General features: G+C 30.1%; 1 protein-coding gene across 1 annotated transcript in view; it reads left to right on the forward strand.

Annotated features, from left to right (window-relative positions):
* Nucleotides 1-27,525, forward strand: part of LOC145332601 (tektin-1-like) — a 103,446-nt gene that overhangs the window by 24,464 nt on the left and 51,457 nt on the right. The window contains exons 5-7 of the mRNA XM_080177609.1: nucleotides 21,091-21,176; nucleotides 26,577-26,606; nucleotides 27,010-27,103. Of these exons, the coding sequence (XP_080033735.1) occupies nucleotides 21,091-21,176; nucleotides 26,577-26,606; nucleotides 27,010-27,103 (210 nt within the window). The remainder of the gene's footprint in view (nucleotides 1-21,090; nucleotides 21,177-26,576; nucleotides 26,607-27,009; nucleotides 27,104-27,525) is intronic.

Below are 27,525 nucleotides of genomic sequence, written 5' to 3' on the forward strand. Positions count from 1 at the left end.
GAACCGTACGTCCGTCCGTCCGTACGTCTGAGATGGATAGCTTTTTTCATTAATCAAAATCAGAAATCAAAATACCAAAAATCAGATCAATCAGATGATTAGATCACATAAAAATTTGTTGTTAAAAAAGTAAAAAAATCAACATGGTTAAAATGGACGTACGGACATTTTGGTAATGATTATAGAGTTGCTACGCTTTCTAAATCGTACCTAACTACTAAAGTTATCACCATGATTATTTTTCCATGCTTCTTAGTTAGTTTAATATAATTTCTTGTATTCATTCGAATCCGGTGGATAGGAACCGGTTCTCATCCATACGAAAAAACTATGTCTAGCATCGTATTATATCCAGTTTTCTACGAATATAGAAATGTACAATCATAAGATTAAAACTAGCCCCGAGTTTTAATCTTATAATTGTACATTCTATAACCGCGGAAAGCCGTTTATAATACGATACGAGAAATAACTATTATTGTTCATTTTCTTTAAAGACAAAATTATTTTCATATAATTTAATATAATGTTAAACATCAGTTGATTTTTAAAAGCGAAGCTTTTCTATAATTAGAATCGGTCCATTTGTCCGAGACAGATAGCTTTTTCCGTTAATTTAGGCATGTTAGAATTGTCCTATATATTTCTTGCATGGTGATTTCTGTAGTAGTTAGTTAAGATTGAGAAACTCTATAATCATTACCAGAATGTAAGTACGTCCATTTCAAACATGTTAATTCTTCTACTTTTTAACAACAAATGTGATTTAATTATACGATTGATCTGATTTTTGGTATAATGATTCCTGGGACAACAAAGTACAATATTATAAGAGAAACAACACTATAATGAGGTCCTCCTAAAAATCTGAGTATGTCTATAAACATTATCCTGTATCAAACAGTTTTTCAACAAATTTAATTACAATTTTGCTTTTACTCTTATACATTTATACTCTGATTATTCAGTTCTGACACTATATCAGTGTTAATGTCCGTTTGTCCTACACTTTCAGTGCTTCGCTTTTGTGGATGGTGTCATCCTTGTTTCTATATATAATTTTGTTTGTCCATAAAGCCCATAACAGATTAATTTTTAGGGTGATAGACACGTCCTTCTTGTTTCAAGCCTTTTATAATGACTCATATAACATTTCAGCTTTTTAATTTGAATTTAGGTTGCAATTACGCAGCAGTCTAAGTAATGATTTCTCCCTTCCCCTTCCCTTCCCTACCCCATCCCCTCCCCTCCTAATGAATTATCGAACTAACCACCAAGGGAGTTCACTGTTAGCAATCTAAATAGACCACTATTTCTCCCTTGTCATAATATCCACGTATATATCCTTTTCTACAATAGGCAAATGTATGTGTGATTGTCCAATAAGATCTCATAATTGTCTAGACCCTGCAATAAATTTGTCAGTACTATGTCAACATAAGTACCTATGTAGTTATATTATAAAAAAGTTAATATGTCAATATTATCTTTATATTCTTTTAAAACAGCCTAAATCAAAAGTGCGACCAACCGAAATCAGTTGGTTTAAGAGAACACCAACAAAGTTCAAGAAAAAGGATAAAAATCTAGAATCCAAATGGATAAGTCAATGGCCGAACAATTGATTTACATCCCCAATCATGATATACAAAATTTTCCCTTCTGTAGATTACAATTGGTGTTTAAAACATTTTGACACTAAATTAAATGAATCAACCAATCAAAATTCAATTTATTGTTTAGGTCTTGGGATGTTTTGAAGCAATTTTCTGATTTCCCTAGCTTCAAAATACAAATGAGAAAGAGTTTCTACAATAAGAAGAGGCGCTAACATTTAGAAAAATTAGAACTAATACAAGAATGACAACATATATCAAAGCGAACCTCTGTAATGGTAGGACAAATAAACTTTATAATTACTTGTAAGTTGTAGAGTGTTAGAACTGAGGGCAGAATATAAATAGATATAAGGACATATAAGATTTTTAGGACTTGATTAGGGAGATGCTTCGCTTATAACATTACTAATATTATGCATGGTTAAAAACTTAAACATTTTAATATATATTGAAAACAGAAATATACTTTTAATTTTTCATGACTCTATACATGTTTTTTTTATTATCTTTGTCTTAAGATGTATTATGTGTTAAACTTATAATTATTAAACTTTAAAAATTGTAATTTACAGAAGGGGTTGTGTATGATCATTGGGGATGTGAATCAATTTATCTGCCATTGTCTTATCCCTTTAGATCTCATATAAAGAATACAGGACTACAGCCCCTCCACCCCCCCCCCCCATCTAAAGTAATATGATATGAGTTGTCCATCTGAAGTCTATTATTAGGTTTGTTTGTTTTTTTTTGGGGGGGGGGGGAGGGGGGAGGCTTATGTTCAACATAGCTTAGACATTTTAAAGGCGAGGCTTTTCTATAATTAGGGTTGGTCCTTCCATCCGTCACAAATGGATAGCTTTTTTTGTTAATTTAGGCATGTTTGAGATATCAAGCAGTTTTTTAACAAATTGACTTACAATTTTGCTTCGACTCTTCTGACACTATACAAGTGTTAATATCCGTTTGTCCTACTGTATCAGTGCTTCGCTTTTATGGATCTTGTAATCCTTTCTAAAATTTTCCATGACTGAGTATATACATGTCATACATTTCCCCCCCCCCCCCCCATAAAATGGGATTATCATCATCATAAATAATTAATGGGGGGTGGGGGGAAAGAAAGGAAGGGGTTGAACATAGGAATAGTGTGATCAACAGCTCATTGTCCCCTCCCTCCCTGGATATTAATTTTTCCGCCTCTCTTTATGGCTTATAGTCTAAAAGTCAAAATATCTTGCAATAAAAATTAAAAGTAAGAAAAATCAGGGATCTTAAGAGATAAGACAATAGCCAATAAATTGATGTACATCCCCAACAATGATACAAAATATGGTTCTGATATCACAAAAACCAATCAACCAATATTATTTTTTTTTATAATTCATTCTATAAAAATAAAAAACTCATCAATATTTAATTTTTAAAAAAAAATTGTATAAAAAGTAAAAAAAAAACACTGAGAAAATATTAGGTGTAGAGGTTTCGTGTTTTTTCTAGACAGCCATATTGGCTATTTTTCCAAATTTTGACGAAACGAAAAAATTTATTGGAAAATATCAGTAAATATTAACTTTCAGGATCGTATAAATTTAGAAAAGATTTTAATATTTAGGTTTCCTGTCCAAATTCAACCCTTTCCCTAATTATTATAAACGTCTTTGGACAGTTAGAAAATAGGGGGAATATTAAAGAAATATTGACCCGACAGTTTCAAATTTCCATCGTCTAAGATCTATTGAATAGATTTCTAGTAGACATATGTCTGAATTAGAGTTAATAAGAATTAGGAGACACAGTATTATACAGTGTGTTTTTTTTTTATGAGAACTTTTTTGAAAGCAATTTTACCCCACTTATAGTTATCAGAATTTAATGATTAATGGCTTATTTTCTTCATTTTTTATAACCATTTACATAACATCAAAAAAAAATTTCAGCTTCTATTAAAAAAGTGCAGAAAAATCAGAAATTCATAACCTAGGTGTCAACATCTAAAAATGGTTTTAGTGCATTTTTCTCATGCTAGAATCTTCTACCTTTTGCAAGAATAGCTGCAAAACGCTTTAAAATTGATATACAGAGTAAAAAATTAATGCAGATACTTTTGGGGACATGTACTAGAACATATCAAAGTTTGAAGGCCATATCTCAACCAAGAAGGGAGTACTGGCCCCCCAAAGTCGACTACTGAAAATCCAATTTTTTTCTTGCAAAGGGTAGAAGATTTGTGCTTAAGAAAAATGCGCTAAAACCATTTTTAGATGTTGACACCCAAGTTTTGAATTTTTTGATTTTACTGTACTTTTTAAATAAAAACTGAAATATTTTTTTGATGATCTATAAATGGTTATAAAAAACGAAGAAAATAAGCCGTTAATCATTAAATTCTGATAACTATAAGTGGGGTAAAATTGGTTTGAAAAAAAGTTCTCATAAAAAAAACACACTGTAATAAGAGTTAATAAGCATTAGAGACACAGTATTATAATTAGAGTTAATAAGAATTAGAGACACAGTATTATAATTAGAGTTAATAAGAATTAGAGACACAGTATTATATTTAGGGTTAATAAGCATTAGAGACAAAGTATTATAATAAGAGTTAAAGGGAGTGTGAACGTAAAAATTTCTCATCTGATTATCAAATCTTAACATTTACTAAGCACATTTCACTACACTGATCAACCAAAAATGTCCTATTCACAAAAATATCCAGAAATAATGCCTTGATTTTATGGTATTTTGAGAGAGAAAAAGGAAAAAACAGGGAAAATCTGAACGTTTTTGTTTCTTATAATGTTTGTAGGGATATTTAACTTGTCATTTATAGTTGAAACAATTTAATTACTGTTAAGGATTTATTTTATGCTATAAAATTGCCAATTCGTTTTTTTATAACGTAGTAATTAGGTAATAAAGACATATTTTAAATTTGTATTATTGACAAAAAAATACCTCACTGTCTACAAAGGGTTGAATCTCATAGGTTATATAAAATAATAATATCCTTTTTCATTGTGTTGAACAAAAAATAACCCACTTTGGAGAATTAGTTTACACTTTTATCAGACTGTTTATAAAGAAATATTGCCTTTATTATTTACAAATTTGTAATTAAAGGTGGGCGAGAGATGGGCCATTTAAAGTTAATTGGATACTAATAAAAAACCTGTTTCTGGCTTTGTTATTGTATTTGGTTTTCAATAAAAAAATATTGCTTATTTTATCAATTTCTAAGTAACTATACATTGGATTAAAGCAAGGATTATGTTAAAAGACAGCTTAACTGTTAGGAAAAATCTAGAACTATGTGAAAAAGTTTAATTTTAGCTATAATGGGAGAAAAAAGCAATTTAATGCACATTTTATATAATACGGAAAATTTCTTCCTTTCCCCGTACCTTATAAAAATCGTAGGAAAAAGCCGTTTTTTAAGCAAACAAAAGCGCGTTTTGCTCTACCTGTGAGATATTATGAATGAGATAATGTTAAGATTTGATATTAAGATGAGAAAAATTTACGTTCACAGTCCCTTTAATAAAAATTAGAGACACAGTATTATATTTAGATTTAATAAGCATTAGAGACACAGTGTTAAAATTTGATTGAAATCTTTCTAGTCACTGATATTAACTGAAAAGTTTGATATCAGTCATTGAGAGTTTAAAAAAAAATCTATTTTGAAGGGGTTGGACCACCACTCTCCCAACAAAAAAATCCTATAAATAATCCCCCTCTCTCAAAAAAATTTTTTTTTTTGAATATTTTAATGTTGTCAAAAAAAGTAATTTGTAATAAAAAGGAATAAAGTAAAATACCAATTAAGATAGTTATTGAATTTACAAGAATAAACAAGCAGCCAAAAGAAAAGAGACAGACGGACATTTTGAATTATATAACAGCTTTGTAGTATTATTACCTTTAAAAATCTGAATTGGATTAATTTAGGACCTTACATTGCATTGCAGTATTTGGCAGTATTCACCAAACTTCTTATTTCAAAATTTAGCCTGAATCAACTAATATAAAATGATCATGAAATGTTGATTATACTAGTAATCAAAGTTTATTGACACGATATTTTATTCGTTGGTTTGAAAATTTTTAACAAATTTACGTCGGGATGTACAAGTCATTCGAGTCTTTTCTTTCCACACATAATCTTCACAGGGGGCTATTTTGTTTATATTAATTTACTTTCCATTGTCTTATCCCTCGTGATCTCTGGTGAATGATGTAAATGTCTATTTTTCAAACCATAAAAGCCAATTTCTTCAGTATTTTCACATGACAAAATTTGCATTTTCAATTTTTTCTCTCTAATTCTTCATTCTTGACATTGTGTTAAATAAATATTTTGGATCTAGTGCAGTTCACGTTAAAATGTTCTTGTTAACGATTAAAAAAAAAATACGTTATTTACTTTAAAGGCTGCCAGGTACCAAACGGCTGAACGTACATATCATGCCTACAAATTGTGTTAAGGGGCATAAGAAGGCCACAAAAATATCTGGATAATACTAGTTCCAATGACACACAGGAGAAAAAAACGCCAAAAATAAAACTTTTTCGCGCATTTATGTGCTCTGCGAAATAACTGTTTATTATATAGCAATAGCTATTCCAGATTACTTGTAAACGTTTCACCGTTTGCATGCCATTAGAAGCCTTTAAAATTCACAGATATTTGGAGATAATCGTTACCAGGAACTGCATTATATCCAATATTTAAAACAAGGATAACAACAATCCACGAAAATGCAAAGAACAATTCAAACAATTGGCAAATAAAGAGTGGCTTTGATTATAAGATATCAAAGAAACAAAAAATCGATGTTTATATGTAGTAATATTAGCTGGTTTAATCTAGCTAATTCATTGAAACAATGGCCATTAAGATATATAAGTTTTCCGGAATTTTAATGTTAGGGGGAGATTTGAAATTTGCATTAAATTTTAAGGATTTTTTTTTATAAAATTCGTTTTTTGTATAATTCTTTATCTAAAAGCGGAAATGCATTTTAAGTTAATTAATTTTGACCAATAGGATAGTTGGATTTTAAACTACCTGCGCTTTAATTGGTTGAATGATGTACGCCATCCAATCAGAGCGCAGATTTTTTAAATCCACCAATCACAGATGCCAAAATTAATTAACTTAAATTGCATTTCCGCTTTTAGATAAAGAATTATAGAAAAAACGAATTTTATAAAAAATCCTCAAAATTTGATGCAGATTTCAAATCTCCCCCTAACTTTAAAATTCCGGAAAACTTATATATCTTAATGGCCATCTTCAAGACAGTCACTCGGCATTTTCATAGTCTTTGTGGAATGTCATTAGTTAATGGATATATAATACGTGGATAATGTGAGATATTCTCGCATACCCTGATTAAATGTTTCTCCCATCTGGCTAATTTCATCCCTCCCAACCCCCTCTCTTATGACTCTTCCCCACCCCTAACCTAACCACATATGAACGTATTGACCAATATTAGCTACCTATATTGTCGACAAAACTCCTCCCCCCCCCCTGACACAATATCCACGAATTAATAGATTCATTAGTATTTGTAGTTATTTTGACCAGCGATTTAGCTTATATGTATGCAACTGTAGGACAATTTAACAGATGAGCGATTGTATGATTTATCATATGTATAATATATGCATATATAACTATAATTATATATGTTTCAACATTTCTGTTTTTATGTGGTCTAATTAAAAATAAAAACTTAAATAAAAAATTTAACAAAAACCTTGGCTTGTTTATTTGTTAGTCTTACAAATCACAAAACCTTTCACTCGTTTATGGGATAAGACAATGGACGATGAATTGGTGTACATCACCAATAATAACAAACAAAATTACCCTAATGGATGAAAAGTTTGCACACTGCTAGTTTATTTCAACCAATCAAAATTTTATACTTTAAGCACCATGGTGATATGTTCAACGAATGAAAGATCTTAATTATATGAAACTTTGTATACCAATGTAATTTCCAGTCCAATGTCCCCTCCTTCCTTGAAAGATAATATTTACATGAAGAATCATAAGAATATCTCTGAACGAACGGACAGACAGACAAACGGACGAAGTAAATTTTTGAGCAGATTATAATTACACATAGGAATCCTTACTTAAAATACAACACATTTCCCTCAGAAGACGGAAGGACATATGGACATACAAAGTAAGTTGTAGTAGCTACTAAAATAGTATCTATAATACAAAGTAGACTGATGTCTGTCCGTCCGTCTGTCTGTCCGTCCCTTAAGATCTCGGTAACCATTGAACCGATCGGATTCTACTCTTCAGGGAATCTCCCATTTTTTTATTGTTGAAGATTTCCTTGGACCTTTTACGAATTTCGCCAAAATGTTTTTTTTATCACTCTTGGGGCAAAGCCCCTAGAGGCTAGGGGCGAAGCCGCTAGTATATAATAAAAGAGAAAGTAGAGATGCCTCGCATCTTAAAAGTGAAAGTTGCTTCACTTCGGGAAAAATGGTCACAAATTTTAAATATTTTTCTTTTTCCTTTGTCTGTGTGTGGTGTGGTGTGTGTGTGTGCGTGTGTATGTTTGCCTCTGGTCATATTGTGTGCGAATCAAATTCCAAATAACTTACTTTTAAAGTGGTGTTCAAACAGATAAGCAAGATATGGTTATATTTAATATTTTTGTCTTACAAATTGTTCCTGCTGCTGCTATGTCAGGTGCTCGATTTTAATCGTTAGAGTAGAATGCCCTGGCCAATAAACAGGCGCAACTCATTGCCATTCACAGTTTCAGACAAAGGTCGAGCAATCAAAGGGTTGGTTGTCTGTTGGGTGTTACTTTCTTAACCTGATATTCACCAATGAGCGTTAGAATATTGCATCCATGATGCCCTAGATGATCACTTGGTAATAGGTAATAGTATAGTAGGCATACAATACATAATTTAACTATGTCACATATACATAAAATAACATTTCAGCTAAGCTGGATCTATAAATGTGTAGCCGTTGCAGTTGCCGTAGCTGTGGCCGTAGTCGTGGCTGAAGTCGTAGCCATCGCCACAGCCAGGGCTGCCAATAAAGCATGGATTTTTAAATGTTTGAAGTTTTTACGTATTTTTATTTTTTTTCTTCATATTTTTACTGAAAATTCAAAGAGTGGTTGTGATTAAAAGATTGCATATAGCTGTGGCCATGCGTTGGCAATTTGATTTAAAGATTGGTATTAGGTTAGTTGCTGTACCTCTGGCCACGGCTACGGCAACGGCGACACATTTAAAGATCTGTAGTAAAGATATTTTGGATCTGACTAAAATCATTATATTTTATATTATACTGTTGGCTACACCCATACCATCTAGATATAAAATTGGGTAGTTAAATAGCCTGAAATCACAACAGGACTTTCCTAAAACAGAGAACTCAATCATATGTTAACTTGTGTTGCATTTTTACTTGAAAATAGCTTCATAAAATTGATTAATTATACACATCATGATAAATTATATTTGCAAAGTTAGAATTTAGTTATGTTTGGTTTTACAAATTTGTATTTAACGTCATCACATGTGTTTTGTAAATTTTTGCAAGTTATTAAAGTCATCACAAAGAAATTTTTTAAAATGCATTTTTATTTACCTTTTCTTAATTTTAAAGTAATTTTTATAGAATACTGCCTTAAAAATTGAAGTTATAAGGCACTTTTTATCTCAAATTTAGCAATATTTTCGTCATAATTCTAAATAACTAAGTAATTCTAAATATATATATCATTTTGTTTCGTGATCACTTTAAGGGGATCAGAAATGAGAAGCTCCTAAAAGTCATCAGGAATGGGACCATAGGCTCTTTATTATATATGTACACTCGTCCTCAAGGTTTTATAATAACGTTTTTTTATTCGTTGGGACACCAACTTTTATTGAAATTTTAATGGTTGGTTCATTAAGTAGAGCTTCTAAACATTTTAACCACTACCTGTAATCTTTATAAGGGGTTATTTTGTATATCATCATTAGGGATATGTATCAATTTATTGATGTTTTTTATTAACCTAGATCCCTGTAAGACTATAGTCATTATTGTCATCTATAATACAAAGTAGAATGATGTCTGTCTGTCTGTCTATCTGTCTGTCCGTCCGTCTGTCTGTCCATCCGTCTGTCTGTCTGTCCATCCCTTAAGATCTTGGTAACCACTGAACCGATCGGATTCTACTCTTCAGGGAATATACCTACTGGTCCTGTGGTGGTTTTAGTCTATTTTCTTGGGGGGTGGGACACCCCGAACCCCCCCAAAAACAAAAAATCCCCCCCCCCCCATTTTTTTTTTTTTTTTTTTTTGTAGAAGATTTCCTTGGTCCTTTTACTTATTTCGCCAAAAAAAAAATTATCACCTCTTGGGGCAAAGCCCCTAGAGGCTAGGGGCGAAGCCGCTAGTATCTTTATAAGGTTGGTCCCGAATAACAGAATCAAGGCACAAAGCCCAGAGCACAAAGTGTGGTGCTGAAAATTACGTGAATACCAGTAGCATATGCAGTATGGCATTATTTATTGCTTTTGTCTAAACTCCTAATATACCAGAGATCTTAAGGGGTAAGACAATGGTCGGTGCATTGATGTTTAACCGCAAAGTTGAAAATAAAATTACTACTTTTGCAAGTTAATGGTTTTATAAAAATCTCTCTAAAATCTTTGGGTAATTTCATAAAATCTTGGATTGATTGGAACAAACTGGCAGTGTCTAAACTTTCCAACCGATAATTTTGTTCAAAAGAATGAACAATTTTGTTTATCATAACTGGTGCTGTGCATCAATTTATCGTTCATTGTCTAATCCCTTAAGATACCAGGACTTTCGCAAAAAGGTTCAGTTTTTTAAAATTCTATTTTAAGAGTTTTTAAAAAATCTTCATTATATAAAGTTCAAAATTTAAGATATTTAAAGCGAATAATAACTACATTTTGACATTTATGGTCGTCCGTCCAACTGTCTGTAAGGTAATCATGTTATTAATGTTTTATCGATTTAAATCTTTGTATCAAACTTAGGTACACTTTAGTTAGAAAATACCAGAAAGTCGGTTTGTCAATCTTTATCCAGTTTATATGATTTTTGTTATATTCAGGGGATAATATTTTTCCAATTAATTCCTAAATTGCCGAAAATAATTTTTTTGTAGGCGTAGAGTTGGCGTAAAACTTGTTTTAAGTAACTGAAGGGAAGTGGGTAAAAATGGGAGAAAAAAGGGTATTATCACTAGAATTGTTTGCCTGAATCACATTCCCTTTTACCTGGTTATAATGATTAGACACAATATCATTAGTAAAGCATCTCTATAATCATGTCTTAAAATGTCCTAATTAAGCTTTCGGTCCCTAACTTTGAAATACAATTATGCTGGTTCAGACTTTTAAATAATGTAAAATATTAAGTGCGTTGTCACTTTACATTTGTTAATGTTTGTTTGTCTGACTTTCTGGTAAGTTGAACCTCTCTTTTATTCAATTTTTGTTTATGCTGTTTGTCGAATTATATTTATTTGATTTCTAACATAAAAAATGATGAAATAAAATTATATCGTTGACTAGAGTCTGTGCTTTGGAGAGCGCGCATACATTTCATCCATTTTTTTTTTATCATCAGATTAAATATAGGAAGTTTAGTTCAAACTTGGTATTGTAATTCTGATTATTAAAGTTTTATAGTTTAAAATTTGCCTCTAAATCATAAAGCGCTAAGATCTCGCTTACCGCTCAATCGATTGGGTCATACTTTTATGGAAAGTTTCACACAGGTCAGGAATAGTTTTAGGCTATTTATTTATAGAATCAAATTTATGGTGGTATAGTGTTGCTAAAAAAACGGGTCAGTCAATTTCTTTTTAAAAAATATTTATGCTATTTTGTGTGTGTATTGTTTTGTTATGCATGATATATTAGCTAGTCGGAGGGGGGGGGGGGGGGGGTCGGAGAGTAGTCAAGGCCAATAACGTTTGATTCAAACAAAGATACATGATTAACTAAAAAAGAGTGGTAAAATTTTTGTTGTTGTCAATATACTTTGTAAGTGAACGTGCTTGGAATGAGTAATGACAATTTTAACATGTCTAAATTAATTATATGAGCTAATGGTAGGACAAATAACCGACCTTAATTGTAGAAAAACCTCGCTTTAATAAAAGAAAGGAAAGTTAATTTGAAAAGGAAGTAAAATAATCTGGGTTAATTACCTTTTGGTACAAATATTTTGGAGACGACCCAACATTGATTTTTTTAATTTTCTTTTGATTTTGTCTCTAAAATGTCTTCTAGTGAACATACCAGTATCTTATTGGATGAATGCTTCTTTTTAAAAGCGAAGCTTTTCTATAATTAGGGTCGGTCCGTCTGTCACAGAGAGTTAGCTCTTTTCGTTAATTTAAACAGGTTAGCATTGTCCTATCGATTCCAAACTTTGCATGATGATTCCTATAGTAGTTAGGTACAATTTAGAAAGCGTAACAACTCTATAAACAATATCAGAATATCCGTACATCCATTTTAAACATGTCGATTTTTAACTTTTTTGACAACAAATTTTCGTATGTTAAAATTATCCGATTCTTCAATTTTTTGGGAAACTGATTCCTATTACAACAATGTACAATGTTATAAGCGAAGCATCTCTATAAACAAGTCCAAAAAATGTAAGTATGTCCTTAAACAGTATCATCAATTTATGCAATTTTGCAACAAATTTTCTTAAAATATTGTTTGTACTGATGCATTAATATTCTGCTAATTCAATTCTGACAATCTACAAGTGTTAATGTTTGATTATCCTTCCATTTCAAAGCTTTCGCTTTTATGGATGTTGTCATCCTTGTTATCTCATAAATTTGGATATTCATTATATTTTCGATTGGGACAAGGGAAGGGGTCAATGGGCTGTTTATTATGTTTATTAAACTATTCTCCAAAGTTTTATAATAACATGAAGGTTTCTCCTATGAAAATATTATATTGTTTAGCTTAAAAACTTTGGGAACTTTTATTATATTTTAATTGATTGTTTTAAACTATCAGTTTCCAAAATTTTTAGATATAATTAGGGGTAATTTTTGTATATATCATATGGGATGTACATTAATTTATTGTCCATTGTCTTATCACGGTTGGTTTTTTATTAAATGAATATGTTAGGGTACAATGTTTGGCACTTTCGATATAAGTAAATGATAATAAAAAACCACATAGAATGGATGCTGTGAGAATTGGTGCAAAAAATATGACAAAACAAAAAAAATTAGCCAATGAGAGGCCGTTATTGACCAATGGCAGCCACTACCATTGCCGCCATTGGTCAATAACGGCCTCTCATTGGCTAATTTTTTTTGTTACGTCATATTTTTTGCACCAATTCTCACAGCATCCATAGAATGCGATAATAACTTCAGAAAAATCGAAGAAAATAGTTTTCATTCTTAATTAACGTTTTTAAGTTTTTCTTCAAAAAGTTTAGATAAGATGCCTTTAAAAGTCGTCTATGATTTTTTCAGGGATAAAAATGTAACTTTAAAATAAGAATTACAACATATTTTTTCAATTAGTACAAAGTAAAATTTTGAACATTTTATTGATCAGTATATTTTTTAAAATGTGAAGTAGAAACCTGAATATTTTATCATGAAAATTGTGTTATGATTTGATTGTCTGTTAGATAATGACAGTACTTGTTGGTTCTTTAAAAAAAATTAGGTAGATTACTTTCAGAACCCCTCTTTTTGTAATGTTATTTCAATAGAACAGAGCCGTAGTCTTAGTGTACTCAATATCTAGACAGCCAACCATTGTTTTTAGAATTGTTCAATTTTTTTAACTTCTGATAAAAACAGAATTAATGGTATTTTTGTAAATATTATACCTCCAAGAAATGGCTATACTTCCCAATCATATGTTGTGTGATATTTAAGAGGAATTATTTTGATATAATGTCATTAAAATATTCGTTGAAAAAAGTGCTATTCTAGCTTATACTTTACATTTTAATGTGTATGATAATTCAAATAAAAGATAATGAAGATTTATATTATATTTAATTGTTATAATTATAAAGAAAAACCTGGAAACAGTAAAAAACTGACTTTATTTTATTGACGTAGGGAAAATTTTGTCAAGTATTTGAATAAAAAAACAATATAAAACAAAATAAATTATTTTTAATATAGTCACAAAAAGGCTTAATGAGTTTAGGAAATATTTCATTCACTAATCATGTCATTTAAACTCTATTACACAGAATACAGTGTAAAAAAATGTTCTCATTTTAATTTTAAGTAATTTCAAATGCATTTTAATACCTTTTAATGATTTATTTTTTGAAACATCTTTTTATAAAATGTTATTGATTTTTGAAGTTATATGTTAAAATGTTTTTAAATTTTGTTAACATTTTGTTTTAAATGTAGAAAATTGGTAATTCTAAACATTCAAAAAATGATTTTATTAAATTTTCATCACTTAATTTGCATGTTTGATGAAATTTTCAACTGATAATTCAAGAAAAATCGTTTAAGTTTTATTATATTTTACTTTGAAATGTTAAAAAAATATAATTATTGTCAAAAATGTGGAAGTTATACTTTCCTCAAAAAAAGACCTAAAACATGCAAATTAACACGTGTAATGAGTTTTTCTTTCAGGTTTAATTTTAAGTAATTATTGATATTTTTTGTAAAAAGGATTTTATATAAAAAGTTTTAAAACTCGAGTTATGTAGTGGTTCTAAAAAAGGTTGCAAAATTATGCAATTTTCTTGTAAAAAAAATTATCTAGGATTTTAAAAATAGCAAAGGGTGTTATTAGACGTACTTACAGATACAATTGCTGAGTCATTTTGGCCAAACACTAAAATAAAGTTTTTACATCTGAGGGTCCAACCGTGTTATCTCTTATGATTTTTGACTTTCATGGACGAATAGTATAAACTATTCCTCTCTTGTATTGCATACTCCATGTTGCATATATGCATGAAGTTTTGTGGTTTAGGATGGCTACCCTACATACAGTACACATTAATTCTAAACTTAAACAGTTTTATTAATTTACATTATTATTTTTAAAAGCGAAGCTTTTCTATAATTAGGGTCGGTCCGTACGTCCATCCGTCCGTAACGGGTAGCTCTTTTCGTTGATTTAGGCATGTTAGAATTGTCCTATCGATTTCAAACTTTGCATGATGATTCCTATAGGAGTTAGGTACAAGTTAGAAAGCAATGCAACTCTATAATCACTACCAGAAAGTCCGTAAGTCCATTTTAAACATGTTGCTTTTTAACCTTTTTAACAACAATTTTTTATGTGATAAAATTATCTGATTTTTGGAATACTTATTCCTTGGACAACAAAGTACATTGTTATAAGCAAATCATCTCTATAATCAAGACCTAAAAATATAAGTATGCCTCAAACAATATCCTGTATTTAAGCAGTTTTCAGCAGATCTACTTACAATTTTGTTTCTTTCGACTGTATTACATTTATATTCTGATTATTCAGTTTTGACACTGTACTCACTCAAGTGTTAATGTTCGTTTGTCCTACCGTTTTAGAGCTTCGCTTTTATAGATGTTAATGTCATCTTTGTTACTTATTCTATTATATAAAGTAATAAGTAATAAGTATCTCGCTAACCGCTTAGCCGATCGGGTTCTCCTTAACAGGGTAGATTCTCATAGGTCCCGGGAAGGTTTATAACTATTTTTGGATAGGGTACCATTACCCTCCCAAGAGAAATCGCCCCTAGAAAAAATCCACCCCTTCCCCCCAAATGTTTTACAATTATTTAAAATAAGTTTTGTCCACTTCCCCCTCCTCAAGTGTCCCTAGAGCCTCTAGGGGCGTAGCTGCTAGTATATATTATAGTCTTCCTTACATTTTGAAATTTAATCTTAATATTTTTAAAACTTCAAAATTGTCAATTTTAGATTATTCTCATTTATCTAAAAGATATTTAGAAAAATAAATAGAAAAGTTCACTAAAGATGTTATTTATAAAGTGTTTTTAATTCAAATAAATTTATTTATAAGATCACGAAACCTCGTCAGCGAAATGTATTTTTTGACCATAAAATCCAAATGACGCGTAAATAGAATTTTCATTAAAATCATCATTAAAAGTATGTTTGTGTAACCAAGCAAATAGAGCTTTATTATTCACAAATATAAAAAATCTTTTTTTTATATTTAGACGCACATATGGAGATACTTTGCTTATAGATTATTCTTTATCGTACTAGAATCCACTATTTAACAAAGAGTTGCTAAGTTTCATATGAAATTGTATACTTTCTGATTGATAAAGAATATGGAATTGTCGTGTTTTCTTTATTAAAGGTATATTTTTAGAGGATTTCTGGTGCAATGTTTAAGATCAAGAGGACAATTCCAACATGCCCAAGTAAAAAATCTAAGCTATTCGTACGGACGAACGGGCGTTGTAGAAAATCTTTGCCTAAAAACTAAGTTTAAATGCAGAGATAAATTTGTAATAAATTTTAAAATTGCTGTTTTTTATGTGAAAAATGTTGTATGTGTTTCCAGAACTAGGTCTGTCCGCCCTTGTAAATGATGATGGTAGAAGTTGGTGATCATAACTATTTTCGGATATCTTCAAACTTGATTTACACCCTCTCTTTTTACATTCCCTTTGAAGTGGATAATTCTGGATTATCTATTATGTGATAAGGTGTTTATACAAGTGCGCTAATGTTTTTTTTTTATAAAATTGTTAAAAAATGACATCTGTTTGGTTTTCCTTTGCAATTAAGCTTTTTTTTAGGTACAGGGAAGGTTTTTAACTATTTTGGGAGAGCGTATCTCCACTCTCCCAATTTAAAATCCTCCCCCCCCCAAATTTTTTTGCTGAATATTTCTTTTTGAAACTCAAATTCTTGGGGGCGTTCGTTGCTCCTAGTCTTTCTTAAAATAAAAGCTATGTCTTGCATTTTTTTTCAATTAGGGTGTTTGATCACAAATTTTATATGGTTAAAATGTTTTTCTTATTTAATTGTTATCCTAATAAGATAAAAGTTATGCTTGAAAATTGTTTTAATAGCTATTATTATATGTTGCATTTTAAAATAAACGTGAGAATTGTGATCAGAATTTGCGTATCATTTGCGTCATTTCTATTTTCAGATATTTATTACCCTTCATCCTTGTAATTGATATTGAAAGGGAAAGCGGTGGTAAAAATTACGTACTAGGCGGCGGGGGAGGGATAGTAGTAGAGGTGGGGGGGGGGGGTGTAACAACACTACAAGAAGAAAAAAGAAAGATAGGTGGTGAGATAAAAAGTGAGAATATTGAAAAGAAAGTAGATAGACAAATCTCAGGGATCTTAAGGGATAAGACAATAGATGAAAAAAAGATGTACACCAATTATGATAAACAAATTGCACTTTTTCAGTATTAAAATTTTTGGTGGAACCAATAAAGAATTGATTAAAGCACCCTCAAATTTTTAAATCAACCAATGAGAGATAGTGTCTATTAAACTTATGAATGAATAAATAAATTACAGTAAAGTGGCTTTCCCTCCCTGGATAAACTTAGACAGATAGATTGATAGAATGTTTGGAGAAAGTATTCTGGAAAATACCACACTTTACTTCTCACGGTTGGACCCTCAGATGTCAAAACTTTATTTTAGTGTTTGGCCAAAATGACTTTGCAATTGTATCTGTAAGTACGTCTAATAACACCCTTTGCTATTTTTAAAATCCTAGAAAATTTTTTTTGCAAGAAAATTGCATAAATTCGCAACCTTTTTTAGAACCACTACATAACTCGAGTTTTAAAACTTTTTATATAAAATCCTTTTTACAAAAAATATCAATAATTACTTAAAATTAAACCTGAAAGAAAAAAAAATCTCATTACACGTGTTAATTTGCATGTTTTAGGTCTTTTTTTGAGGAAAGTATAACTTCCACATTTTTGACAATAATTATATTTTTTTAACATTTCAAAGTAAAATATAATAAAACTTAAACGATTTTTCTTGAATTATCAGTTGAAAATTTCATCAAACATGCAATTTAAGTGATGAAAATTTAATAAAATCATTTTTTGAATGTTTAGAATTACCAATTTTCTACATTTAAAACAAAATGTTAACAAAATTTAAAAACATTTTAACATATAACTTCAAAAATCAATAACATTTTATAAAAAGATGTTTCAAAAAATAAATCATTAAAAGGTATTAAAATGCATTTCAAATTACTTAAAATTAAAACGAGAACATCTTTTTACAATGTATTCTGTGTAATAGAGTTTAAATGACATGATTAGTGAATGAAATATTTCCTAAACTCATTAAGCCTTTTTGTGACTATATTAAAAATAATTTATTTTGTTTTATAGTGTTTTTTTATTCAAATATTTGACAAAATTTTCCCTACGTCAATAAAATAAAGTCAGTTTTTTACTGTTTCCAGGTTTTTCTTTATAATTATAACAATTAAATATAATATAAATCTTCATTATCTTTTATTTGAATTATCATACACATTAAAATGTAAAGTATAAGCTAGAATAGCACTTTTTTTAACGAATATTTTAATATTCCTCTTAAATATCACACAACATATGATTGGGAAGTATAGCCATTTCTTGGAGGTATAATATTTACAAAAATACCATTAATTCTGTTTTTATCAGAAGTTAAAAAAATTGAACAATTCTAAAACAATGGTTGGCTGTCTAGATATTGAGTACACTAAGACTACGGCTCTGTTCTATTGAAATAACGTTGCAAAAAGAGGGGTTCTGAAAGTAATCTACCTAATTATTTTTAAAGAACCAACAAGTACTGTCAGTATCTTTTTTCTTGTAATCTAGCAGACAATCAAATCATAACACAATTTTCATGATAAAATATTCAGGTTTCTACTTCACATTTTAAAAAATATACTGATCAATAAAATGTTCAAAATTTTACTTTGTACTAATTGAAAAAATATGTTGTAATTCTTATTTTAAAGTTACATTTTTATCCCTGACAAAATCATAGACGACTTTTAAAGGCATCTTATCTAAACTTTTTGAAGAAAAACTTAAAAACGTTAATTAAGTATTAAAACTATTTTCTTCGATTTTTCTGAAGTTATTATCGCATTCTATGGGTTTTTTATTATCATTTACTTATATCGAAAGTGCCAAACATTGTACCCTAACTTATTCATTTAATAAAAAACCAAGCGTGTTCTTCTTCTTCTAGCAAATGGATGAAGATTCTAAAAAAGAAATAGATTTTGGCGGTTTCCCTCTGAACGCAATTGTACAACAAACTATCTTTGAAAAAATCGTTTTATGCATATTAAGGTTAAGTAAAGTTTAAAAGAGCCCCGCTTTGACGTTGCCCCACAGGGTTATGCCCCCCCCCCCCACAAAAAAAATGTTTGAATGAAAGCACCCGGCTTCATTTACTTAAAAGGGGTTGACGTTGTATGTCTGTATTGTAAGATCTCTCAGTATATAGATTTATAGTGGCTTATAGAAGGTTTAACCATTCCTTCCTAAATTCTCTTTTTTAAACAAAAATTTATCCAAAATTTCTTTTTATTTAAAAATGTAAATTAAGCAGTAATGTTTTTTTAGAGTTTCCATTTGTTTCAGACGATACATATATAGGTCCTTGTAGGTTTAAGGCTATTTTACTGTTCTCCATTCCTTAAATGTTGATGGCGCAGCAACTAGTTATAAATGATGTCTGTCACTGTAAGCTAGAATTGAATCAAGACAAAAGTAAGTGCCGAGCCCTGGGACCTATGTATGGTGAAAATAGACATAAAACCATGATTATTCCAGGTAAAACCAAAATATTTCAGCGGGGGCTTTTTGAGAAAATTAGATTTGAAAATTTCAAGTTTAATTTTCACCCCTTAGGAGTTGCCGCATAATCATGACAAGAAAAGCAAATATTATTTATTTTAAATTTTAAACAACTTTGCTTTTATGAAGTCCTTCTTAAAACCTCTCTATATATGATTTATTTTAGGCTGAATTTTTGTGACCTTTGCAAAGCAAGTGATAAAAATGGCCATTTATTAACTCCCTTCAGGAGTGGTTTTATGAAGAACTTTATAAAAGCAAAGTTGTTCAAAATTTAAAATAAATAATATTTGCTTTTCTTTTCATGATTATGCGGCAACTCCTAGGGGGTGAAAATTAAACTTGAAATTTTTAAATCTAATTTTCTCAAAAAGCACCCACTGAAATATTTTGGTTTTACCTGGAATAATCATGGTTTTATGTCTATTTTCACCATACATAGGTCCCAGGGCTCGGCACTTACTTTTGTCTTGATTCAATTCTAGACCACAGTGCTGTTTTTTTATGATAATTTTCATAATCTTTATTTCTGTCCTTAAATATTACTTAATATTTAACATGTTTTTACTACTTGTAGTGAAATAAATTAATCAAGGATTAGGGGTAGAGAGAGAGAGGGGGGTGGGAGTGGCTACTGTCATAAAATATGACGTTTCAGTACGCTGTAAATATCAGGGATCTTAAGGGATAAGATGATAAAAAAAACTATAAACTTATGAACATTCCCAACCAAAATTACTACTTATTTAGATGGACACTGTTAGTTTTTAGTAGCGAAGCTACTCCATAATTTGAAATGTCCGTCTACCCATCTGAAACGTGATTTTCTCAGCTCCTTTTCAAGATAGACACCTGAAATTTTCATGGATGAAAAAAGTTCCCATTCTTCATATTTTTACACTAAGTTTCATCAAGATTTGTCAATTAATTGGGGTGCTAGATCGATTCCTAGACTCTTAAGTTTTCATAAAAAAATTAAAGTTGCATTGGTTCTAGTACCCAAAGTCCATGACTATTAGGTAAATTAATAAAGGTACTAAGAAAGAGAGGGAATGTCTGATTGAGCCAATAGGAGAATCGCATCGGAATTTACATTGGATCTCATTGGTTGAAATTATGTACAAAAATGAAATAAAATCTTAAGAGGGTTATTAACATATGATTTTGTTTAATTTTTGTAGATTTTTAATGTGCTTTTGGATGATTTTTCACAAAAATAATTTTGCCTCACTATCGAATAGCGAGTCTATCATTTTTTAAGAATTCACATCAGCTTGAGTCGAAAGTAAACAATACTTTTGTCTGCTAGGAATGTTCTCTCTTAGATTTGACGAAAAAAGGGTTCAGAATATTCTTCTACTCTTCTATTTCTATTGGTAAATTGTTCCATGTTAACATAATTATTACCTATTTGTTTAGGTTCATAATTTGAAGATATGCACTGACTCTAGTGTAGATCTTGACCCAAGGTCTTAAAAACTAGCCCAAAAAAAAAGAAAAGTTGCGTTGGTTCAAGTCTAAGAATGTTAAGACCATTGTCCCAGCTCTATATCCCTATTATTAACCTAATTATTATTTTATTTAGGTTCATAATTTGAAGATACGGACTGACTCCGAGTGTAGATCCTGCATTGAACCCATCAACATTACTACTCAATGCATCACTTTTAGGTAACATGCATCATTTAAACAAGGATGACAATATTAATTATTAGCGAAGCATAAAAAAATAATGGATAGACAAACAGACAAATAATGTTTTTGATCAGATATTCCGTCTATTCATTATGACCCACAGACCGACGGACAAAGTAACTCTCATAGCAGTATGGACGGACGGACAGGCAAAGTGAACTATTGAGAAGCTTCTCTATTGTTCATAATATTAACATTAAAGGATGTCAGCATCTGAAGATACATAATTTTTAAAAGCGAAGCTTTTCTATAATTAGGGTCGGTCCGTACGTACGTAACGGATAGTTCTTTTAGTTAACTTATGCATGTTAGAAATGTCCTATCGATTTTAAACTTTGCATGATGATTCCAATAACAGTTGGATACGAGTTAGAAAGCGAAGTAACTCTATAATTGTTACCAGAAAGTCCGTACGTACATTTTAAACATGTCGCTTTTTAACTTTTTTAACATCAAATTTTTATGTGATAAAATTATCCGATTGGTCTGATTTTTGGAATACTGATTCCTAGTACAACAAAGTACATTGTTATAAGTAATGCATCTCTATGATCAAGTCCTAAAAATGAATGGGGTATTCCTGTCCAGTTTTTTTGTTTAGGAATGAATATTTCTTACCCGAGGGAATAAATGATGGACCGATAGGTCATCATTTATCAATATTCTGTATTTAAGCAGTTTTTTAAGCCGATTTACTTACAATTTTGTTTCGTTTGACTTTTATACATTCATATTCTGATTATTCAGTTCTGACACTATACAAGTGTTAATGCTCGTTTGTCCTATCGTTCAGAGCTTCGCTTTTATAGATGTTGTCATCCTTGTTTAATTTATAATTATGAACAAATGTTCGATTAATCTAAAATGCATAATTATGAGATTAATACACATTAATTATTGCGTAAGTTATATAAAGTAGGAAGTTTTTTTTTGACTAAAGCTAAAGATCTCGGAAATTAATGGTCCAAATAGTTTGAACTTTTCAGGGAAGCTTTATAAAAGTCTTGAGGTTGTTTCATGCTATTTCCTTGACATTCCAGCCTTCCCTAGATGCTATAGGCGTTGCAACTAGCAACATAAAAAATGGATAACCACAAACAAAAATTTTACCTGAAATAAGGATCTAATTGTACAGTTGTTAGCGAGTTTAAAACCTTACTACTTGTTAAAGTACAAAATATTTCACAATTTAAAAATAAAAATACCACAAAATGGCCTGAAGAAAAACAATCCGTAAACTTTGAGAGTAGACCTATTATCATAATTGCATTTTTAGTAGCGAAGCTACTCTATAATTCACTTTTTAGTAGCGAAGCTACTCTATAATTCACTTTGTCCGTCCGTCAGTCAGTCCGTCAGTCCGTCAGTCAGTCCGTAACGCTATGGGGGAAATGGGATTTACTCAGCTCCTATAAAAGATAGAATGCTGAAATTTTTTGACAACATTCCCATCATTAAGGAGCACAATTGACTATAAAACATCATTGGCTCTCGGACCAATTTTTAGCAGGTTTTAGGCTATTTTTATATTTTTCACATTTTTCTCCATATCTTCAGTGTTTATGGTCCAATTTTCAAAATTTTTTCAGTTACAGATATCAAATTAAATTTCCCGTCGTTTAAAGGAACAACCATGAAGGCCAGACTGCCTTTTTAGCAGGTTTTAGGCTATTTTTATATTTTTCACATTTTTCTCCATATCTTCAGTGTTTATGGTCCGATTTTCAAATTTTTTTCAGTTATAGATATCAAAATTAAATTTCCCGTCTTTTAAAGAAAACAATCATGACGGCCAGACTGCCTTTTTAGCAGGTTTTAGGCTGTTTTTATATATTTAACATTTTTCTCCATATCTTCAGTGTTTATAGTCCAATTTTCAAAATTTTTCAGTTATAGATATCAAAATTAAATTTCCCGTCTTTTAAACAAAATAACCATGACGGCCAGACTGCCTTTTTGGCAGGTTTTAGGCTATTTTTATATATTTAACACTTTTTTCCATATCTTCAGTGTATATGGTAAATTTTCCAAATTTTTAAGTTAAAGATTTAAAAAATTAAATTTTTTGTCGTTTTAATAAAACAACCATGACGGCCAGACTGCCTATTATCAGGTTTTTGGCTATTTTTATATGTTTTACATATTTCCCCATATCTTTGTTTATTTTGATGCAATTTTCAAACTTTTATGGGATATCAGTATCAAAATAATTTTTCCCATTGTTATGAGCATCTTTAATATAATTTACTTTGACCATCGTCATCATGCAAAATAAAACAAGGTTTCATATTTATTTTATCCAATAAACCTATTCTTGATTTTAGTAAATTCCTTTTATATCTACCTGTACGTATTCCCATCGACGATTTTTTGTGCTTCGCTACTTATGGATGTTGTCATCCTTGTTATATATGATAAATGCGATTATAATTTTAAATTAAATTCCATACAAATTTTTTTCTGTATTTTTGTATTTAAAAAACACTTATCATTTTTAGAAGACAGACACAAATACTTAAAGAGTATAATTATAGCAAATAAAAACATCATTTATCCTTGACACATCTTGGAACTAATGAGTGTAATTTATATTTAGAAATGTCAAAATTAAGAGATTTGGTGAGGTAAGGTTATAACAGTTATTTGATATACATTGTTGAATCTTTTCTACATATTCAATAATCTTATCCTTGAAAAAGTTGAACTGGTTAGTCAAAGTTAATTTTAAGTACTGTGTGTATGTAATTATGATAACCCAAAATTAGGACTTAAAAATTATTCAACGTTGCAACAAGTATATACATGGTGTTTTTTTAATGGATAAAAAGAATTGCTTCATTTAGCAAAATAACCTTCTACATTAACTAATACTTAATCTATTATTTTGACAGTATGGCTTTAAAACTGATTAATATCCGCTGGATTAGAACCGGTTCTCAGTCGTACTGAAAAATCATGTATAACAATAAAGAAAAAAAATGGAATTAATCAAATTTCTAAGCCCGGGTCTATCGTGGCTAAAACTTTTTAAAACCTTTAATTTTTTTTATTTTAATAACCACGGAAAGCTGTCTACAGTACGATGTGATAAAAAACAGATCTATAGTATAGATGTATATACAGATAACTACCTCAATCTTCTTTTTCAAAGACATCTTTCGTCTGCTTCTAAATTTTTTTCTGCTACTTGACTGTGTTAATATAAGCGACACCATTGGTTGATTTTAAATGACCCAATAGAAGGGTTGCACAAGGTGGTTGCGATGGGGAGATACAGTTATTTAACCCTTCTCCATCTAGTGTTTTACTCTAATGTGATAAATAACTGTTCTTAGTTTGCCTGAAAATAAAATATCATACAATTTTCAACAAATAACGACCTGAAAATTTGTTTTATCCAATTTTTAAATATTTATGGATTATTATCAAGTGATGGATTGATATTGCGAGTAGCTACCAAACGGCTAGCAGCACAGTCTGCTAACCAACACCAACGGAATAAAAAGACATGGAAAACATGTAATAATTCAGTATTATAATAATGTTCTTTTTTGCACGTTTTTGTTTGCAGTTTTACTTTGTCTCCCAATACACGCCTGACTAAGTAGATGTTACGGATGGAACGGACGGACAAACAGACAGACGGTCGAAATAATTAAATGATACAAGATGGGATGCAAATAAAGAGAAATTATTATATTTCTTGAAAATTTCTCTTAAATTTATTTAATCATATATTAGACGGTATCAAATTTGTATTTTTAAAATCTAATTATAAATCCTTATATAAAAGAAACAGGATCTGTGTGTATATTAAGATATATAAGTTTTCCGGAATTTTAAAGTTAGGGGGAGATTTGAAATCTGCATCAAATTTAGAGGATTTTTTTTATAAAATTCGTTTTTTCTATAATTCTTTATCTAAAAGCGGAAATGCAATTTAAGTTAATTAATTTTGGCATCTGTGATTAGTGGATTTAAAAAATCTGCGCTCTGATTGGATGGCATACATCATTCAACCAATTAGAGCGCAGATAGTTTAAAATCCACCTATCCTATTGGTCAAAATTAATTAACTTAAAATGCATTTCCGCTTTTAGATAAAGAATTATACAAAAAACTAATTTTATAAAAAATCCTTAAAATTTGATGCAGATTTCAAATCTCCCCCTAACATTAAAGTTCCGGAAAACTTATATATCTTAGTGTATATGTCTGTACCAAAGGATATCCCTAACTGATTTGGTTCTTACAATGTAACTTCTCATAGGTCTTGGGAAGGTTTTTTAGGGAGGGTACCACCCACCTCCCAAGAGAAATCGCCCCTAGAAAAGGAATATCTTAAATTGCCGCTAGAGACCGCCACATACATTTTCATACAAATATTTCAAGATAACATTGAATCTTCAAAACTGTAATGCATATTGTATGGTAGAATTTTCACTAGCAACAAGAACCGGCTCTGATATCTGTCTAAATGAAAGAGCCTGAGTTTGCAACTTCTAAAATTGTATAATATCTTATATTCATGTCTTTTGATTTAAACACTTTTGTGATTAAATGAATGAATATATACAAAAAAAATATTTGGTTATGAGTTGATTCTGTTTTTTTTACAACTATCCTCTATTTGGCACTTGATAATAAAAAAACATTACTCTTTATATGTCCCAAGATATTGGTTGAAAAGTGTAAACATCATTAGTTTTAACAAACCAATCCAGAATAAACAAAACTAAACAATGTTTTTAAGCCAACTAATAAACATAATAATCAAATTAAAGTAAAATGAAACTGCCTAATTATTACAAGAAACACATTGATGTGAAATTAAATGCAGTCATCCGGTAATTATTCGGTAAATTTCGCCAATATCTTATCATTAACACATATTTTTTTTTCTGTGGCGAAGTTACTCTATTACTTACAATTTACTTTAGTCTGTCTTTCAGCTACTGACCATTAAAACCCTAAGGAAAATAAAACTTTTTCACGATCAATCAATATCTACTCTGAAATCAATCTGTAGAAAAACGAACATGAACACTTGTAGAGTGTCGAAACATGATAAGTATATTACTAATTTAAAGGTATATAACGTAATTGTATATGAACTTGTTGCAAAATTGCCTTAATACAGGATTCTGTTTAATATTATATTTAAGTATTGTACTTGTTTGTCATAGGAATCATTGTTACAAAAATTAGATGAATAGGATAATTATATCATATAAAAAAAAACATTTTCTGCTTATGAAAGTAGAAGTACAACATAATGTGAAATAATAGTCAATTTCTGGTGCTGATCCTTCAAATCTCATGCAATATTTTAAAGATTAGGTTTATCTTGAAATTGATTTATTCATTTCTTTTCAGGGGAGGAAGACAAGGTTGCGATTTGATTAGGTAAGTTCTTTCTTAATTATCCTTTTTTTTCTCCTTATTAATGAGATTAAAATAGATGCCATATTAAAAAAACATTTTGTCTTCAAATTTTAAAATGCAATGCTTTGAGTGGCAATCAAATTAGTTTACTTTACTCATTAAAAAAGCTTGTTTAATGATATCTTCTCATATCTTATGATATTTTTTTTACCTAAACCCCATGTATAAAGATGAGGTTAATATTTCTGCTCACAATATCAGCGCCAAAAACAAACAAATACTAAAGAAATGCGCATTTTGCGGCATTCCAAATAAATGCTCACTCCGAGAGGCATTTTTCTCAATCTTACAATGTCGTCTTATTTCATATATAACAAAAATTATTTTGTTGACAGAACACACACTTACAATCTGTGTGTTATAGAGATGAGGTTGATATGTCGCTGGACCATGAGCTGGACACGTGTAGATCTTCCCAAGCTCTTCTTGGACAAACTTCTTCCCAACTGGAGGAACAGGTAGGCTTTTCTTAATACATGGAGGATTATTTTCTAATAAAAACAAAATTGGTTGAAATTATGGTTTGCACTTGATGTCATTCACTTATCAGATAACTAGAAACAACTTTTCTTGTTTCAGCAAATATTTCAGGGTTAAATGTTACTCTTAAGAAGGCAGTAAGCCTTTGCCCGTAAATATATAAACCATGAACAGTAAGGACCTCTTGACAAAGGCTGTGCGATCTTGGGGTTGGTTGTCAGTTGGAGGTTGCTGTCTTGAAAAAGAAGGAAAACACCGCTATATTGACAAGGTAAAGTGACTTGGGCAGATAATGTTATCCCTGCAACTACATAAATTCATATTTTTTGAGTGACGGTCGGTTGAACAGACAAACTTAGACATAAATAAGTTGCGCTCTTTTTAAATGAATTGTGATTGA

This window comes from Acartia tonsa, chromosome 11, assembly GCF_053477335.1.
Source record: "Acartia tonsa isolate MP-2025a chromosome 11, ASM5347733v1, whole genome shotgun sequence".
Classification (NCBI taxonomy): Eukaryota; Metazoa; Arthropoda; class Copepoda; order Calanoida; family Acartiidae; genus Acartia; species Acartia tonsa.